Genomic DNA, 20,209 nt, shown 5'->3' on the forward strand with positions numbered 1-20,209 from the left:
ACAAAAGTAAATGAGGCATATGTGAGCATTAAACATGTTGATGCACTGGAAGCACTGACCTTACGCCTAGTGGTCTGTGAATGTTATGCGTTGTGACTATTGTCATAGTCAGAGTTATTTCTGCCCTTTGTTCTCTTCACCCCTTTTTACTCCTTCGCTTCTCCTTTCTTTCTTTTACTCCTTCCCTTCTCCTTTCCTTCTTTTCTACAGAACACCATCTCTTCCACACTCTCCACACAATTACTGCTTACTCTCTTCCTCTCTTTTCTTTTATTATGAGTACTGTTTACAACTGTTCCTCCCTTTGACACATCAAAGGCTTCCTCTTTGGACTTGTCACAAACCCTTACTCCTTCCCAGATCTACTGAATTCCTGGCTCACAATTACTGCTGTGAGTCCTCCCCCTTAATTCTGCCTCATGGTTGCAGTGAGATCTTCTCTCTTGGGTTCATGTTCCATCTTATTAGTTATCACATCTGCCTAGCAATATTCTTGAATTCCAGATCTGACTGGTTAATTGGGAGCCCAAACAACACACCACTGCTCTGGCTTCCCCATCTCCTGCTGCATTCCTTCTCCAGGGTGCACTCTCCACCCAGGAGCTCAGTCCTCTGATCCATGATCTCCTTTCCTCTTAGTAGATGAGACAGCAAGCTTCTATCAAGTCAGAATTACCTTGTTCATGGTTTAATTGTAAGTTGAGTGTCTCCTTTGTGTCTCCTTCACCAACAGTTTGGTAATGGAAGTTTTCACGAATCACTGAGAAGAGAAAGGAAAGGCAATTAGAGATCCCAGACAGTGACCAAGAGCTGCATCTCATAGTTACACATCCAGGAAGGCTGGAACCATCCAGCCCTCAGGGAACCCTGGACTTCAGTGGGTCTCACGTGACCTGTGGCTTGACATTGCTCCTGGAATCTAACAGCTGTTCCACATCGAATATACTTCTCAAGTTTTAAAAAAGAATGGACATATGAAGGAGGAAAACCATATGATCATCGCAATAGTAGAGAAAGCATTCGACAAAATTCAACACCCATTTAGGATAAAAACCCTCCAGAAAGTAGGCATAGAGGGAACTTACCTCAACATAATAAAGGCCATATATGACAAACCCACAGCCAACATTGTCCTCAACGGTGAAAAACTGAAACCATTTCCACTAAGATCAGGAACAAGACAAGACTGCCCACTCTCACCACTATTATTCATCATAGTTTTGGAAGTTTTAGCCACAGTAATCAGAGAAGAAAAGGAAATAAAGGAATCCAAATTGGAAAAGAAGAAGTAAAGCTGTCACTGTTTGCAGATGACATGATACTATACATAGAGAATCCTAAAGATGCTATCAGAAAATTACTAGAGCTAATCAATGAATTTGGTAAAATAGCAGGATACAAAACTGATGAACAGAAATCTCTTGCATTCCTATACACTAATGATGAAAAATCTGAAAGTGAAATTAAGAAAACACTCCCATTTACCACTGCAACAAAAAGAATAAAATATCTAGGAATAAACCTACCTAAGAAGACAAAACACCCATATGCAGAAATTTATAAGACACTGATGAAAGAAATTAAAGATGATACAAATAGATGGAGAGATATACCATGTCCTTGGATTGGAAGAATCAACATTGTGAAAATGACTCTACTACCCAAAGCAATCTACAGATTCAATGCAATCCCTATCAAACTACCACTGGCATTTTACACAGAACTAGAACAGATAATCTCACAATTTGTATGGAAACACAAAAGACCCCGAATAGCCAAAGCAATCTTGAGAAAGGAAAACGGAGCTGGAAGAATCAGGCTCCCTGACTTCAGACTATACTACAAAGCTACAGTAATCAAGACAGTATGGTACTGGCACAAAAACAGAAGTATAGATCAATGGAACAGGATAGAAAGCCCAGAGAAAAACCCACGCACATATGGTCACCTTATCTTTGATAAAGGAGGCAAGAATATATAATGGAGAAAAGACAGTCTCTTCAGTAAGTGGTGCTGGGAAAACTGGACAGCTACCTGTAAAAGAATGAAATTAGAACACTCCCTAACACCATACACAAAAATAAACTCAAAATGGATTAAAGACCTAAATGTAAGGCCAGACACCATCAAACTCTTAGAGGAAAACATAGGCAGAACACTCTATGACATAAATCACAGCACGATTCTTTTTGACTCACCTCCTAGAGAAATGGAAATAAAACAAAAATAAACAAATGGACCTAATGAAACTTAAAAGCTTTTGCCCAGCAAAGGAAACCATAAACAAGATGAAAAGATAACCCTCAGAATGGGAGAAAATATTTGCAAATGAAGCAACTGACAAAGGATTAATCTCCAAAACATACAAGCAATTCATGCAGCTCAATATTAAAAAAACAAACAACTCAATCCAAAAATGGGCAGAAGACCTAAATAGACATTTCTTCAAAGAAGATATACAGATTGCCAACAAACACATGAAAGGATGCTCAGCATCATTAATCATTAGAGAAATGCAAATCAAAACTACAATGAGATATAATCTCACACCTGTCAGAATGGCCATCATCAAAAAATCTACAAAGAATAAATGCTGGAGAGGGTGTGGAGAAAAGGGAACCCTCTTGCACTGTTGGTGGAAATGTAAATTGATACAGCCACTATGGAGGTTCCTTAAAAAACTAACAATAGAACTACTATATGACCCAGCAATCCCACTACTGGGCATATAACCTGAGAAAACCATCATTCAAAAAGAGTCATGTACCAAAATGTTCATTGCAGCTCTATTTACAATAGCCAGGACATGTAAGCAACCTAAGTGTCCATCAACAGATGAATGGATAAAGAAGATGTGGCACATATATACAATGGAATATTACTCAGCCATAAAAAGGAACGAAACTGAGTTATTTGTAGTGAGGTGGATGGACCTAGAGACTGTCATACAGAGTGAAGTAAGTCAGAAAGAGAAAAACAAATATCGTATGCTAACACATATATATGGAATCTAAAAAAAGAAAACAAAATGGTCAGTAGAACCCAGGGGCAAGATGGGAGTAAAGATGCAGACCTACTAAAGAATGGACTTGCGGATATGGGGAGGGGGAAGGGTAAGCTGTGACAAAGTGAGAGAGTGGCATGGACATATATACACTACCAAACGTAAGGTAGATAGCTAGTGGGAAGCAGCCGCATAGCACATGGAGATCAGCTTGGTGCTTTGTGACCACCTAGAGGGGTGGGATAGGGAGGGTGTGAGGGAGGGAGATGCAAGAGGGAAGAGATATGGGGACATCTGTATATGCATAACTGATTCACTTTGTTATAAAGCAGAAACTAACACACCATTGTAAAGTAATTATACTCTAACAAAGATGTTAAAAAACAAACAAAAAAGAATGGACAGTGGAAAAGTTGTAAGTAGTGGTCAACCCCCTTCAAAATGATCAGAAAACAGTGAAAGCCAATTTAAAATAAATAATATACGTGGAATGTGTTTTGTAAATTTTATGTGCAACTAAGACCAGGGAAGAAGCAGAGGGATTTCTTCAGGAGAAAGCTAATATTTCTAGAGAAATACACCTACATTATAGAAGAAAAGCCCTAACATCTTTCGAGGATGGAGATTTAGAAGGAAGGAAGGAAAGGAGGGAGAGAAGAAGGAAGGAAGGAAGGAAGGAAGGAAGGGAGGAAGGGAGGGAGGGAGGGAGGGAGGGAGGGAGGAAGGAAGGGAGGAAAGAAGGAAGGAGAAAAGACCTTGGGTCAGGGAAGAAGACCTGTTACAAAGAGACATACAGTGAAGAGGAACTAGTACTTCCCTGGGGTAGGATGGGTGGGGAGAAATCCAGAAAACAAAGAAAGACACGTTGTGAAAGACACAGACAGGAAATGAAAATTTTCTGAAAGGCACAGATGGCAAGTGAATACTAACACAACTGTACCTCCTGGGGGCAATACTCACTGAGGGGTCAGGGCAGTAGGGAGATGCTTTTTCTGTCCCCAAGACACGTTGACTTCATGCCCAGGCCAACTTTGGAAGAGGACATGGGGGTAAATGTTATGTGGGTGAGAGGTTTAGAGAACATAAGGAGGCCTAGGCATGAAGTCAACATGTCCTGGGGATGGAAAAAGCATCTCCCTACTGCCCTGACCCCTCAGTGGGTATTGCCCCCAGGAGGTACATTTGCGTTACAGTTGCAGGCATTTCAATGATGGGGGACAGGAGGCTTCTCTGACCCCTCTTACCAGCATCTTGGCTCTGGGCCACTGACAAAAGGGTCTGGGAGGCACCAGCGGCAGCCTCCCCTGGGGGCAGGTGGGCAGCTGTGCTGAGCCAGGCAGTGGGCAGTGCAGCTTGAGGGCAGCAGCAAGCCTCACGTGTAGGAGATCTCAGCACAGGAAGCCCCGGAAACTAACACATGTGATGTGGGTCCTGGGGTCCAGGGAGGGGGATCCCTACAGTACAGGGAGAGGATCAGAGCCCCTGAGATGTGGGCAGTAAAGGTAACTGCCATTCCCTTCCTACCCATGGCCTGGGGATGCTCTGGCTACAAATATAATATTGACTGGAAATTTGTGGCTAGGTATTTCATTTCCTTTATTCCTTTTTCTGACTTAGCTATCACACTGGAGAAATGAGATAGCTCTTATTTTACAAGATATAATTTTCACAAATAAACACATCTCATTCTTTATACTGACTTCTTTTACTTTTTCTCTGTTTAAAAATCCTTTATTACATCTTTATTTCCCAAATAATAAACTTCAAATTCCTTGGCATAGGGTGTTAGACCCTCGAAAATCACCTCCAACTCCCCTTTCCAGAACGAGCTTCCAAGCCCTCCCACCCATGCTCCGTTTTTCAACCACATGGTTCTGCAGGTCCACTGTTCCTTTCCTACTTTGTAGCATTCACATTCTGCCCCCTCCCCAATGCATGGGTATGTGCTGGCCTTCCCTTGTGAATTCTCCATTCTTTGTTCGGGCACAGGACTGCATTGAATGACAAATCTTTTCATACAAAGAAAATCTTTCCATCTTTGAACATGTCTGCAAGTATCGGATAGGGCTACCTCCTTTCCTACAAAAGGCATAATTCATGCCTTCCTCCAGAAAAGTAGAGACTCAAATCCTATGTTTCTCAGCACCAAATTCAGGTCCTGGCTGAGCAATCATTTGTGGGATTACTTGGCTAAGGTGTCACCCCCACTATGCGTAAGCTCCATGAGGACACAAGTCATGTGTGTTTTCTTCTCTATTGTATTCTCTCTCTGCCTGTCATGTAGTAGTCACTCAATATAATAACTGTCAAATATAATGAAGAGTGAATGAATGAATCAGTGAATGAAGTGGACTTGAACCCCCAAAAGTTGTTGAAAGTTGTAATTACCATTTTGGAAGTTTCTGCAAACATGAAGTAAATCAGGATAGGTCTTCAGGTTAACTCTGCTGAACAGGGCATCCAGAATTGTCTTGTCAAATTTCTTCTCCAGTTCACTGAGAGCATCATACACCACTCTATCCACTGGGACCAGATTTGTACAAGCTTCTTGAAAATGCTTAAAAATATTGAATGGTGAATTATGTAGCTTTGAGTGTATGGGTTATAGGAGACTCGGATTATAAATAGACTAATTGTTCTCTGGTGAAATATTAGAATGTTACACATATTTGGATGACTTCTAAAATATTCTCCATCATAAAAATAGACTCTTATTTTGTTAACCTGCCTCTCTGACATTGATGGTCACTTAAGAGAGCAATTTTGAAGAATAAAAGTCGGTTCAAAGTAGAATGTTGTGTGAGGGCTTTAAGAGCCTGGACAGGATGCTTCAGGAGTGGCCCTTACTGGTACTGAGAGGCCATTTAGTTGACCAGACAATAACCACTGCCCTTCCCTCCAGGAAACCATGTAACCACTCTCCCCTTCTGTGAACGTTGCCAAAGGGCAAATAAAATTCACAAAGACAAAAAGAAGACTTGTCCTCAGTATCCCCAGGAAGGTCCATTGTTAACCTTTGCCTGTATTCTGTATCTGGAAATGTCTAAAGTGCAAGAAACGATTTGGAGAGTGAGCAGCAAGCGTCTGCTTCCAAATTTATCCTACCGTGACACGACTTCCCTATGAGTTCAATCACTTCAGGTTCGAGTGCGTAAAATAAGAGGGCTTTGTAATGAAATGTTGCCCAACTCACTTATTTGCTTTAATTTTGTTATTGTTATCATATTGTATCAAAATATCTAAGATGCTCCCTACCTACTCGCCATTCCAATGTTGCCACATCTCCATCGCCATGCGCCTCCCCTGTTTACTACAGAAGAAGGGATGTTGTCTGTGATGCTGCTTCTCCTCTCACCTCCTAACTTATAGGATGGCGAACGTCCCTGTTCATAGGAGGATCTTTAGCCTGCTCATTGCATCCTAAATTTGGCAGGTTATCATGAGGGAATTCTCCTCACTTACCTCATACATCTGCTCAGGGATGAAGCCCCGATCTCGGAGGCCCATGAAGAAAGGAAACGGCTTTGTTATTGCAGTTGCAATCTCCACCTTATTTTCTTTGAAAAGCCTGAATATGAACTCATAGAAAAACTGCTCCTCTGGGTTCTGCTCCTCTGGGTTCTGGTCCCCTGTGATCATTCTGAGAAACAAAGACACAATATGAAAGTAGACGTTGAGTTTCTGAGAGGCCCATGGAGGTCAAAAGATTTTATTTTATTTATTTATTTTTTACAGCTTCTGAATGTTTTTATATACAAAATTATATATTATAATGACTATTCTTTTTTCTACATGAATATTTACTACATATATTTTTATACAATTTTTAAAGGTTATACTCCATTTACAGTTATGACAAAATATTGTCTATAATTCCCCGTGTTATACAATATATCCCTGTAGCCTATGTTACACCCAATAGTTTATATCTCCCAGTCGGTCACCCCTAAATTCCCCCTTCCCCCTCTCTCCCCACTGGTAACCACTAGTTTGTTCTCTATATCTGTGAGTCTGCCTCTTTTTTGTTACATTCATTAGTTGGTTGTATTTTTTTACATTCCACATATAAGTGATATCATCCAGTGTTTGTCTTTCTCTAACTGACTTATTTCACTTAGTATAGCGCCCTCCAAGTCCATCTGTGTTGTGGCAACTGGCAAAATTTCATTCATTTTTTATGGCTGAGTAGTATTCCATTGTATACATATACACTATATCTTCTTTATCTGTTCATCTGTTGATGGACACTTAGGTTGCTTCCTTGTATTGGCAATTGTAAATAATACTTCTAGGAACATTGGGGTGCATGTATCTTTTTGAATTGGTGTTTTTGTTTTTTTCAGATATATACCCAAGAGTAGAATTGCAAGGTCATATGGTAGTTCTATTTTTAGTTTCTTGAGAAACCTCCATGCTGTTTTCCACTGTGGTTGCACCAATTACATTCCCATCAACTGTGCAGGAGGGTTCCCGTTTCTCCACATCCTAGCCAACATTTGTTATTTGCATTCTTTTCGATGATAGGCACTCAATGGAGGGCCAACATGTGTAAAATGATGTTCTTGTGCAAGGACCAGAATAGATGGAATTTATTTACTTAGAGAATAATCAAGGGTGCAATAGAAGAATACACTGGGCTTAAGGAAGGTTTGTACATAGAAGTGAAAGAGTTTACCCTGTGCTAATCAAAACTACTGTAAAAAGACTTTCACCCAAACTCTCTTTGGAAAACATTGAATTTTAAAATTGTAAAAGCTTTACAGGAATTTATATGATACTCAGATGGTTAATTTTATGTCTCAACATGGAGGGTTTGGGGGATAAGACTAACATTTTATTTTAAATTGGTGAACTTTGAGTAAGCAGTTTGCCTTCCATAATGTAGGTGGGTCTCATCCAATCAGCTGAAGGCCTGAATAAAACAAAAAGACCAGCCTCCCTGAGTAGAAAGGAATTCTACAGCTGAGTGCTTTCAGAGACTCTGCTGGGTCTCTAGCCTGCTGGTGCATAGCAGACTTTGGACCTGCTGGCCTCCCTTAATGTGTGAGCCAATTCCTTACAATAAATATCTCTTTCTCTCTATATATATGCACACACACACACACACACACACACACACACACACACACAGCCTATTGGTTCTGTTTCTCTGAAGAACCCTGATGAATACATATTACAAAAAAATAAGTTACAGACAAAGAAATAAAAAAACAAACTGAGACAATACTACAGAACCTACCACTGAACTGCAAGTCTTCTTAGTTAATAACAAGTAGAATAAATCTCAGGAAGGTGTAAAGGAGCTAGACCTCTCCCATCTGTAACTGCAGGGGCAGGAATGGCATTCCACATCATAAAATTAGGTCAAAGACACTCCTCTGATAAAGTTTCAATTAATATTGAGAATATGTCTTTTTCTTTGGTCTAATATAGAGACTTGTGTGAATATTCAAAACTAGGACAGGTTGCTCTATATCTAAACCTGCCTGTGGAAGTGTTATATACATGAAGAAATAGAAGACCTCTGGATTTCAAACATAACCACACCTGTGAGAAGTAATTTAGAGGCTCAAAAAGCTTTATAATTCTGATTCTTACTTGATAAATTGTTCCCCCTTCTGATAATGTCTTAATAAACTTCTCTGTATTTCTAAAAGTTGTAAAGACTCAGCATTTTTTAATCCCACCATAAAAGGGTCATTGGAACTTTCCATTCTCCAAATATGCATCAGGATAGAATAAAATCCATTCCTTCACTGAATTCCTTAAAAAAATGTTTTTGCCCACTACTGGGCATGTGCCCTGGGAAGGCCATAGTTCAGAAAAAGTCATGTACCAAAATGTTCATTGCAGCTCTATTTACAGTGGCCAGGAGATGGGGGCAACCCGGGTGTCCATCGTCGGATGAATGCGTGGGGAAGATGTGGTGAATGTATACGGTGGAATATTACTCAGCCATAAAAAGAAGCGAAGTTGGGTTATTTGTAGTGAGGTGGATGGACCTAGAGTCTGTCGTGCAGAGTGAAGTGGGTCAGAAAGAGAAAGACAAATACTGTATGCTAACACATATATGTGGAATCTAAGAAAAAAAAATGTCATGAAGAACCTAGGGGTAAGACAGGAATAAAGACACAGACCTACTAGAGAATGGACTTGAGGATGTGGTGAGGGGGAAGTGTAATGTGTGAAAAAAAAAAAAAAAGAAAAAAAAAGTTTTTGCTTAAAGATAGCTGATTGAAAACAAGTGCTTTCCCCCTCTCTCACTGGAGAGTGCTCTAAAATGACAGTAAAGAAATTAGAGTCACAATGACAAAGACAAGGGGATTGGATGAAAAACTTAAACCAAAGTCTGAAAAAGAAAAAGTGGTCAGAGCATTCATCATTACTGCTGGTGGAGGATGCTCCTAGAGGTCACAGAGGGGCCCAGGGTGTCTTACAGGCCCCTGGGGAGGTAGTGGAGGTGGGGAAGAAGATGCAAGAATGAAAAGAGAGGGATTGTTTGAAAGGAGAAAATACAAAACAATGTGCTCCCCAACTCTTTCCTGACCCCACCATACAGAACTCCTGCATCCAGGCAAGAAACTAGAGGTTTCCTCTTAAGAAAAATGTAAACGACACAGAAGAAAGGTCTTCACCTTTGGGCATTTGGGATTTACCCAGCAAAGCTACAGGTTTTCAAGCCCATCTCATTAAATGCAGTTCCAAGCTAGCTTATCAGTGCCTCACCCTTAAGAATGAACAAACAATAACAGGCCACAGATATCTGTGGAAACTAACAGCACAAAGGGGCAGAACCAAGATGAGCAGAGAGCAAAAATGACTCCAGAACAAATAGAAATACTACGGGGAACAGAAGAGAGTTTCTAAAAAACAATTTTCATACACAGTGGAGAAGATATTATGTCCAGGATGCCATGAAGAAAAAACAGGAAAATAAGATAATGGGCCTGGAAATTTAAAGTGATTGCTGAAAAATTTTTTTTTTAAGTTTAACCAGGGCTTCCCTGGTGGTACAGTGGTTGAGAGTCCGCCTGCCGATGCAGGGGACACGGGTTCGTGCCCTGGTCCGGGAGGATCCCACATGCCGCGGAGCGGCTGGGCCCGTGAGCCATGGCCGCTGACCCTGCACGTCCGGGGCCTGTGCTCCGCAACGGGAGAGGTCACAACAGTGAGAGGCCTGCGTACCACAAAAAAACAAAACAAAACAAACAAACAAACAAAAGTTTAACTAAAATGGTCATAAGATAAAGACAAGGGAATTTCCCCGGCACATAGCTGGAAAAAAAGAAAAAATCCAAAGGAAAAATGAAAAGTAAATTTGAAACATTTAAATGTCTAAAGCAGTCATTCAAGTGTGTATGTAGATTCAGAAGTAAAAGGAAATGCCTAACAAATACACCCCCTGTTCAATCATTCATGTGTGAAGGCAAAATAGCTGTGCAGACGCTCAGAAAACATTTTACTCATGCACCCTCTGTGTTGGTCACACGGTTTTCAATGCTCTATTTTCTTTACTTCTGGACAAAGGTAGGGTTGCACCTTCCTGCCTCCTTGGGCTGATGGGTGTAGCTTTGGCAGAAGAATTTGGAGCCAGCACCTGTGAGCCATGCCCACTGTTTCTCTGCTACAGTGGCTGTCATTTCAGATGGCGGCTGTTCATCAGCTAGAGATAGTCCAAGATGAGGGTTCCCTTAAGCAGCCGGTGACCCACTGAGATTTTAGAAATGTTTGTTCCAATAGAATAATCTACCCCATTCTTACTGACACACTGTCTGGAACAAATTATTTGCTGATACCCTATAATAAGAGAATCAGGAAATCAATACCAGCAAAGTTCTGTTATATCAATGAAAGAAGTGGAAGGCACCACTAAACCCAGTTAACATACTGACGTCTTAGACATAGAGAATGGACTTGAGGACACAGGGGGTGGGCGCGGAGGGGGAAGCTGGGGGGAAGTGACAGTAGCATCGACATATAAACACTACTGAATGTAAAATAGAGTGCTAGTGGGAAGCAGCAGCATAGCAGGGAGATCAGCTCGGTGCTTTGCGATGACCTAGAGGGGTGGGATAGGGAGGGTGGAAGGGAGGCTCAAGAGGGAGGGGATATGGGGATATGTGTATGCATATGGCTGATTCACTTTGTTGTACAACAGAAGCTAACACAGTATTGTAAAGCAATTACACTCCAATAAAGGTCTATGAAAAAAATATTGACATCTAAAAATTGTAAATTTCATTTGAGAAAAAAAAGTACATCTCAAAAATTATTTTAGAACAGTGATTCTCAAAGTATGGTCTGGGGACCCTGGGATTTTGTGCAAGACCCTTTCAGGTGTCCTCAAAGTCAAAACTGTTTTCATATAATACTAAGATGTTATTTACCCTTTTTCTCTCTCATACTCTTACAAATGTATAGTGGATTTTTCCAGAGAATACACAGCCTGTGGTATCACAGTAGATTGAATGCAGAAGCAGATAGGAGAAACCAGCTGTCTTCTACAGAACTAGCTATTAAAGAGATTTGCAAAAATATGAAGGGTGGCTAATCTCACTAATTTAGTTTATTTTAGAAGACAGTTATTTTTCATAAAATAGGTCATTTATGTTAGCAGGTAGTGAGTTCATTATTAGTATTATTTTAAAATGATTAAATAAATATATTTAAGTGTTCAAAGTTCAACTTTCTAATATGGTAGATAGTAATAGGTATAACCTACATTAACAAAAACTAGCTCTTTGGATTCTCAATAATATTCAAAAATGTAGAGGGGTCCTATAATCAAAAATTTGAGAAGCCTTGTTCTAGAAAGAGGATATATACTGTATGCAGTAGTAAAAGTATAGTAATCTTAATCTAAAACTTCAGAGTATATTAAAAATCTTAACAATCTGGGCAAGTTAAAAAACTGAGTTAAATGATTTATTTCAAAGATGCTAAACTCAAATGGCATGGTTTCACATTTGATGCTATCAATCAGAGAAATATTGGGTTGGCCAAAAAGTTCATTCGGGTTTTTCTATAACATCTCATGGAAAAACCCAAATGAAATTTTTGGCCAACCCAATATATATTTGAGAATTAATTAGAAATCATAAGGGTAACAAATAGAGTCAAAATGAGACTATAAATCTTACAAAAGAATAAAAGTAAAGAAAACATACTGTTTTTCTTAAACAGAGAAAACAAAGAGACATTAGATATTAAAAGTGCCCCCAAAATTTATAAGCAAAAGATATATGTCATTTAAAACAGATTAACGCTTCCCTGGTGGTGCAGTGGTTGGGTGTCCGCCTGCCGATGCAGGGGGCGCAGGTTCGTGCCTCGGTCCGGGAGGATCCCACGTGCCGCAGAGCGGCTGGGCCCATGAGCCACGGCCGCTGAGCCTGCACGTCCGGAGCCTGTGCTCCGCAACGGGAGAGGCCACAACAGTGGGAGGCCCGCGTACCGCAAAAAAAAAAAAAAAAAACAGATTAAATTACTATCTTACAGTATGAATGAAATAAAGTACAAACAGAGTCTAACTACCAAAGACACACAAAAAACAAAGTGACATTAAAAATGTTAAAAGTCAAAAAATGGGCAAGTGACGTTAGACAAAGGCAAACAAGATAGAAAGCAAAATTCACAATATATGTATTTTAATAACAACATTTAAGACTGCTAATAGACAAATCTTTCATGGTCGTTACAAAATTTCACTTTCAATTTTTAACTCCTCAAGTATATTTAAAAAGATATATGGGATATAAGTTTTAAAAATTGCAAAAATATGTATTAATAACTCGGTCTTAAACACAAGAACATACCCTGAATTGATCTAAATAATAAAGAAAAATTGAATAGGTACATGTTCTAGCTATAAGACGATATTACTATAAATCAAAATTTTAAAACAAAAATTTTGTTTTAAGAAACAAATCTAACTTGCAGTGGTTTAAAAAGTTCATTTTTGGCTTCAGCTCTAACATTGCAAAGACCTTGGAAGTCATCACTCCTATCCTTACAAAAATAAAAAAGCTGAAAAAACTGAAAATCAATGAATTTCAGGCATGTACAGGAAAATTGAGGCCATAAGTCAAACTGTCACCCTAAAAACTGGATTGATAGACAAGTCCGGAGAATCACAGATGAGATCAGCTACCTGGAATGGAAGCCACTAGAGCCATAGACCAAAGGAACCCTTAAATGGTAAGTTTGATGACTTGCTGGAGGCTGAGTGTAGACTTACATGGGAATGAGAAACTCCTAGGGACCACTGGCTTAGGAGAGCCCCCAATCTTTTGTGGGTTTTACTTCCAGGAACCCCACCAGGTACTCATGGTGAAGAGCCAAGAAAAATCCTCTGCTCTGGCAGAGGGAGAGGGGAAAAGGAAACTTTTTTAAACAGCCCAGAGCATTCTCCATAACAACGGTCTACTCTCTAGAGGAAAGCACTTTGCCCAAGCCTTATCTGAACTAGGGGAAGGTCAGTTACCAAAATCCAGCTCCTTCTAGGCTCTGTCTCATTTAATGGGGTGAGGGAAGGGGAAATAGCTAAGAAATCATTCTAAAATTTACAGTCCAGGAACACAGTTCCACTACAAGATTGAGATTTAATCATAAGATTAAAGCATGCTTTCTCTCCCTAGTACCCTACCACTACATCAATAGGGCTCCAGTATAATAATTGAGGATTACAGCTGAAAGAGCTGCAAGGCTCTATTTAATGAGCTCTTAGGGAAATCCAAAGAAAATAGGGGACACAAAATGAGAACACTAGAGGAATTTGAAGCCTCTGTCACCTAAAGCCAGAAAAAACATTAAACATGGCCCATCTCCTAGCCAGGTTAACATAAAACTTCACAGTAAACATTCATTTGCCTCAGTTTCTATTATCTGATACATCACATCTGGCTTTCAAAAAAATTACAAGGCATACCAAAAGACAAAAAACAGTCTGAGAGACAAAGCAGTCATCAAAACCAGACTCAGATATGACAGGTTTTCAAATTATCAGACAGGAATTTAGAATAACTATGATTAATTAATATGTTAAGGGCTCTAATGGCAAAAGCAGAACATGCAAGAACATACGGCTAAGTAAGGAAAAAGATGGAAACTCAAAGAAATAATGAAAAGGGAAATGCTAGAAATCAAAAACACTACAACAGAAATGGAGAATGCCTTTGATGGGCTTATCAGTAGATTAGACATGGCTGAAGGAAGAATCAATGAGTTGAAGATATGTCAATAGAAATTACTTAAAATACGAAGAGAAAAAGTATAAGGAGAAAAAAACACAACAGAACACAATATCCAAGAATACCAAAAAGAACAGATATACATAAGTGGAATACCAGAAGGAGAAGAAAGAGAAAAGAGAACAGAGGAAATATTGGAAGTAGTAATGGCCAAAAATTTTCCAAAATTAATAACAGACAACAAACTACAGATTGAAAAACCTCAGCAAACACCAAACTAGATAAATACCAAGTATCTATGAGTCATTTCATATTCAAACTGAAGAAAACCAAAGTCAAAGAGAAAATGTCTCCCCCAAGGAAGAGAGGGGGAGAGGGGTCAGGGAGCCTTACCCTTGGAGAAACAAGGATAACAATTACATCAGATTTCTCATCAGAAACCATGCAAGAGAAAATGTAGATAAAAATTTGAAGTGATAAAATTAAAAAAACCCTCCAATCTGGACTCTTATATCCTTTGAAATTAAGAATTCAGAGCCAGCACCTGGTTAACCATGTTCACTGTTTTCTCAAACAAACAAAAACTGAGGTAATTTATTGCCAGAAGATTTACCACGAAAGAAATGTTAAAAGAAGTTCTTCAGGCAGAAGAAAAATGATATGGGTCAGAAACTCATATCTACATGAAGAAAGGAAGAGCATCTGAGAAGGAATAAATGGAATAAAGGAATAGGAATAAATAATTAAAAAAAATTTTTCCTATTCTAAGTTGATCTAAGAAATAGCTGTTTGTTCAAAGTGATAAGAACAACTATGTGATTGATAGTAAATGGATAAGTGAAATGATAGACAGCAGTGTTAAAAAGGACAGGAGGAAGGAACTGGTGACATTTTGTTGTAAGATGCATGCACTGACCATGAAGCAGTATATTGTAATTTAGAGTGGACACGGCTAGTTGTAAATATATATTGCCAGCTCTGGGGAAACCAATAAAATGCTTTAAAAGAAGTATAATCAATATACTAAGAGAGATGAGAAAATGGAGTCACAAAATGCTCAATTAAAACCAAAAGGCAGGAAAAGAAAGGAAGAAAAAATAGAAGCAAGTACAATGAATAAAAAACAGTTACAAATAAAAAAACAGTTACAAACAGTTATAAAATACAAAAAACAGTTACAAATATGGTAGATTTTAATTCACCATATGAATAATCACTTTAAACGTGAATGGTCTAAATACACCAATTAAAAGACAGAAATTGACAGAGTGAAAAAAAATAACACCCAACTATATGTTGTCTTTAAGAAAGCCACTGTAAATATAAAACACAGATAGGTTAAAAGTGAAGGGCTGAAGATATGCCATGACAACGTTCATCAAAAGAAAGTTGTGGTAGCTATGTTAATTTCAGAGAAAGACTTCAGAGCAAGGAAAATTGTCAGAGACAAAGAGGGGCATTGTATAAAAATAAAGGGTCAATTTCTCCAAGAAGATTCAGCAATCCTCAAAGTGTAGGCAACTAAGGAAATAGCATCAAAGTACATGAGATAAGAATTGATAGAACTACAAGACAAAATAGACAAATCCATTCTTGTTGTTGGAGAATTCAATAGGCCTTTTTTAGTAATTGGTAGAACAAGCAGGCAGAAAGTCAGTAAGAACACAGTGACCTGAACAGCACCATCAATTAATCTGATTTAACTGACACTTACAGATTATTCTATTCAACAATGACAAAATATACACACCACTCAAGTTCATGTGGAATATTTACCAAAATATACCACATTCTCAGCTGTAAAACTCATCTTAACAAATTAAAAAGAAAAGAAATCAGAAAAACTATGTTCTCAGACCACAATGGAATTAAAGTAGAAATAACAAATAGAGTTGGAAAATTCCAAAATACTTAGACTAAACAGCATACTTCTTCTCAAGCATACTTGAGAAGAAGTCTCAAGAGAAATCTAAAAATAACTTGGACTAAATTAAAATGAAAACACAGCTTAACAAAATTTATGGAATGCAGCACAAAAGTGCTTAGAGAGAAACGTGCAGCATTCAAATGTATGTACCAGAAGAAAGATCTAAATCAATAATTTAAGCTTCCCTCTGAAGAAACTAGAGAAGAAGGAGAAGTTTAAGCCTAATTCGAGCAGAAGAAAGGAAATAATAAAAATTAGAGTAATAATCAATAAAATTGAAAACAGGAAAACATTAGGAAAAAAATTAATGAAACCCAACGCTGATTTTTTTTAATCAATAAAATTGATAAACTTCTAGCCAGGCTAACAAAGAAACAAAGAGAAGACAGAAATCGCCAATTTAGTCCCTATTGGTCCCACGAATATTCAATCACTATTAGTCCCATGAACATTAAAAAATAATAAAGAAATAATACTATGGACTACTCTATCCCTACAAATTTGATAAAAGATAAAATTTGATAAAATTCCTTAAAAGAAACAAACTGCCGAAACTCACACAGAGAGATAGATCAGAGAGATAGATGATCTGAATAGGCCTATATCTATTAAAGGAATTGAATCAAAACTTAACAGCTCTCCAAAAACGAAAGTACCAGGCCCAGATGGTATCACAAGTGAATTCTACCAAACCATTTCAACTATAATCTCTTCCAGAAAATATAAGCAGAAGTAACACCTCCTAAGTCATTCTATGAGGTCAGCATCACCCCACCCTCACCTCTCAGTGCCTTTCTTTTCCTGCCTGGAGGCCAAAGGTTGGCTGGACTTTGAGCTCCACTGGCTCATCTTCCCATCTCTCAGGTACAGGTGGGTAGCAGAGGCGGGATGCACTGTCAGCCTCCAACAGAAAGGGTGCTGGGCGCTAAGGACCTGCAAGGCTGCACCGCTGCCAGTAGCAATGCCACTGCCTTCTTGGGGCCCAGCCAGCACCAGAAATAGCCCCAGCTTAGAGGAGTTTTCACACATTTTAATATTGTTTTAATTGTTACCAACAGTAATGATTGATGATTGACAATAACATCTTCTCTTTTTAAAAGTCAAATTTCCCTCCTTCTCTAACCAGATGTGTAATACATCCCAGAATAGAAAAAAGCACCTTCTCCCTCCCTGCCTGTTTGCATTCATGCATGTTGAGCCCCATCTACTTTCAGTTCCTCCTATTGGGTGTTCAGAGGTCCTGAGTTGACTCTCAGACTCAGGGCCACACAGATGGGCTCTGACAAAACTGGTCCCCCCACTACCCAGAAACTAGAAAAAGGTTTTACAACAGTTGGGAGTTCGATTTGGATGTAAATTTTTCTGAAAAGACTCTTACCTACAGACCTGTCTTTGGAGGTAGGGATCAAGGAGGTTATGGGGGAAATGAGAGGGCTCAGAGGCCACAAGGAATCATCCAGCCTTGTAGCAAGCCCCAGAGGGACCAGGGAATTCCAGCAGTGCCCACCCAGCTGCATGGCAGTTACGAGAAAAGAAGGTGATGTGAGTCAGGGTGTCCTTAAGTTTCCACTGCAACGGCTGGCTAATCCACTGCAATTTTTGAAATCTTACTTCCTCACTGTTTATTGATTTGTCATCCATTCTGTTTATATCTATAGAATGAGGCTGGGAAGACAGAAATAATGAGTGTAGATGCCAGCCTTAGGAGAGATGCTGGACACAGGAGGCCAGGACTAACCTGCCGCTGATGGGGGTACCTGTACTTGCCATCTTCTCCTTAGGCCACAGAGCTGGCCTAAGATCACTCTTGATTAGATTTTCACTGCCTCTGTCCTTTCCAGGAGCTCTGACAAGAAAGTTTGCCCATTGATGGATCCTTCGGGTGCGGTTCCTAAAGGGTAAAAGGAAAGTGAAATAGCTGAACTGTGCGATGTGCCTGCACCAACAGGCTGGTCTTCTCTCCGCCCACTCTCAGCCCCGGGGGGTGGGGTGGGGGGAGGAGCAGGGCCATTTCCTGGCATCCACGGAAGAGAGGGGACCACTTGTTCCCGCAAAGGAAAGGGGGCAGGAAAGTCTCTTGAACTCAAACAGATCAAATTTGCTTTGAGGTGACATGGCATAGTGGCGACGGGGAGGAAGAAAATGCCACGTTTGCTCCTGCGTCTTGCCAAGGTGACTGTGAGACGAAAAATGAAAAAGGCAGACATTTCAGATCTTCTCTTAGGCCCATGGGCTGGCCAAGCACAGTAGTGAGCCTGGACTGGACGAGTTAGACCCAGTGTTCAGACACAGGACTGGAGAGAGCCGAAATGCTGGGGAAAATATTCTTCAAATTTCTGGAAAGCAACCAGAGGCCAGAAAGAACCCTCCCAATTCCTACAACCAGAAGGAAGTGCTAAGTTTGGGCAGAGAAGCCTGATGTGCAAGTCTAAGTTTTCTTGAATATGTGGGCATTTTACAAATGTAGCCAGGAGTGCTTGGGAAAAAACTGAGCTCCAAATAGTCACAGAAATCTCAAAGAAAGTGACGGGCTTCTCATTAGATGGGGAAAAGTTTGGAACTGAGACTACCTACACCTTAAAGAACCATGTGATGATGCTAGCTAACAAGTGTGTTACATTTATGTTTGTACATAATTTTTTCACTTACACCCAACCCTCATTTTGTAAAGGATTTGAAGCAACTGAGAAAAACACACTACATCAGCATCAAGTTGAAAGATAAAGAAATAGGAGCAAAGCACAAATAAAATAAATAAACAAAACCAGAAGACTAGAAATCCAGGCAGGACAATGGGTCAAATCAGAGATGAACAGGAGTCAAGGTATCTGTAGAATCCAAGGTCTTGGTCAGGGCCGTGGGCCAAAGTAGGTGAGAGCTGGGAAGCCTCAAAGTAGTATGTTTCGGAAGTATGTTCCACTGAATCTGTCTTCTTCTGGCTCATTATAGATGCGCTAGAAAATTTGCATAAATATGTTTGCCAAGTGGAGGGGACAAAAGATTTCTACCCTTCTGCCCGTGTCTGTTCTCTTTCCCCCAAAAAAGTGAACACACATCTGGCTGGGACAGATTCCAAATTCCAGCACATGATGAGGCCAATGGGCAGTGTTCGTGTGCCTACCAGCTGCTACACACACGTGGGACTGCCTGCCTCTCTCTCTCCCTCACTTTGGTGGCAAAGAGGCTAGTAAGCTATGTCTCCGTTGGACACCACTGTTCCCAGCTTTGGGCCTCCATTGGGCACAATGTCCCCGACAAGGCCTGACACAGACTAGACCAGCTGACATAAATATGCCAGCTTCTTTGCTTATGAGCACAAGGCCTTTGGTGTTCCTCAGCTGATGGTGGTAAGACTAGGACTTACAGGGTATTCCTGTCAAATTTACAAGAAAATCTTACTTGGCAATATCCTGCATTAGCCCAGATAACGATAGGAACTGTAGCTTCTGTTTTCCACTGTCTTTTTTTCTCTGTGTTCACTAGAGAATCATTCTCTCTGGGATAAGATCAGGGATGCCTGGACCAAGCCCACTGATGAACCATCAGTTGATCCCTGGCTCCTAATGGAGGGGGGGAGTTGTCTCCTTTTTGTTCCGGAAGACCTGAGGGATGAGAAGATTCTGACCTGCCTCCTTGCTCTGTTCTCCCACCCAGATTTAGGTCAAGTAGGTGATAATCTCTGAAGGCGAGTCAGTGCTTTCTTTCCACCTGAAAAATTTCTTTCCACTTCGTTAAGTGTGCTGAGATCTGACACTTGGAATATAGGTGTGAATTGCAGAGTCCTGATCACAGTCCAGTGCTATGAGTTAATTTGCTATTAACTCGCCATAGTCGACCAAACTCCCATCTTTGAGCGCTAGTGGGATGCTCACTACCAGGTCACATAACCCATCCCAGATGGATCACATTTCTGTGAAGATCTGTTGCCCACAATTCACTCTCTGCTACCAACTTTTTAATCAGTTGGGATTTGGAGGTACAAGTAACCAAAACTGACTCAGACTAACTCAGACAGAAAATCAATTTCTTAGAAGTATATTGGGTAGCTCAAAGAATTTATAAGAAGGCTGGAGGACTGAGATCAGAAAATAG

At 39.9% G+C, this 20,209-nt stretch overlaps 1 protein-coding gene across 1 annotated transcript in view; it reads right to left on the reverse strand.

The window, feature by feature from the left end:
* Positions 1–20,209, reverse strand: part of LOC132428316 (nuclear body protein SP140-like) — a 76,592-nt gene that overhangs the window by 54,854 nt on the left and 1,529 nt on the right. The window contains exons 2-5 of the mRNA XM_060015958.1: positions 17,856–18,008; positions 6,467–6,644; positions 5,393–5,561; positions 677–760 (exon numbers count right to left, since the gene is read on the reverse strand). Coding sequence (XP_059871941.1) covers positions 677–760; positions 5,393–5,561; positions 6,467–6,644; positions 17,856–17,887 — 463 coding nt within the window. The 5' untranslated portion in view covers positions 17,888–18,008. The remainder of the gene's footprint in view (positions 1–676; positions 761–5,392; positions 5,562–6,466; positions 6,645–17,855; positions 18,009–20,209) is intronic.

The sequence above is a fragment of the Delphinus delphis genome, chromosome 7, assembly GCF_949987515.2.
Source record: "Delphinus delphis chromosome 7, mDelDel1.2, whole genome shotgun sequence".
In the NCBI taxonomy this organism is placed as follows: domain Eukaryota; kingdom Metazoa; phylum Chordata; class Mammalia; order Artiodactyla; family Delphinidae; genus Delphinus; species Delphinus delphis.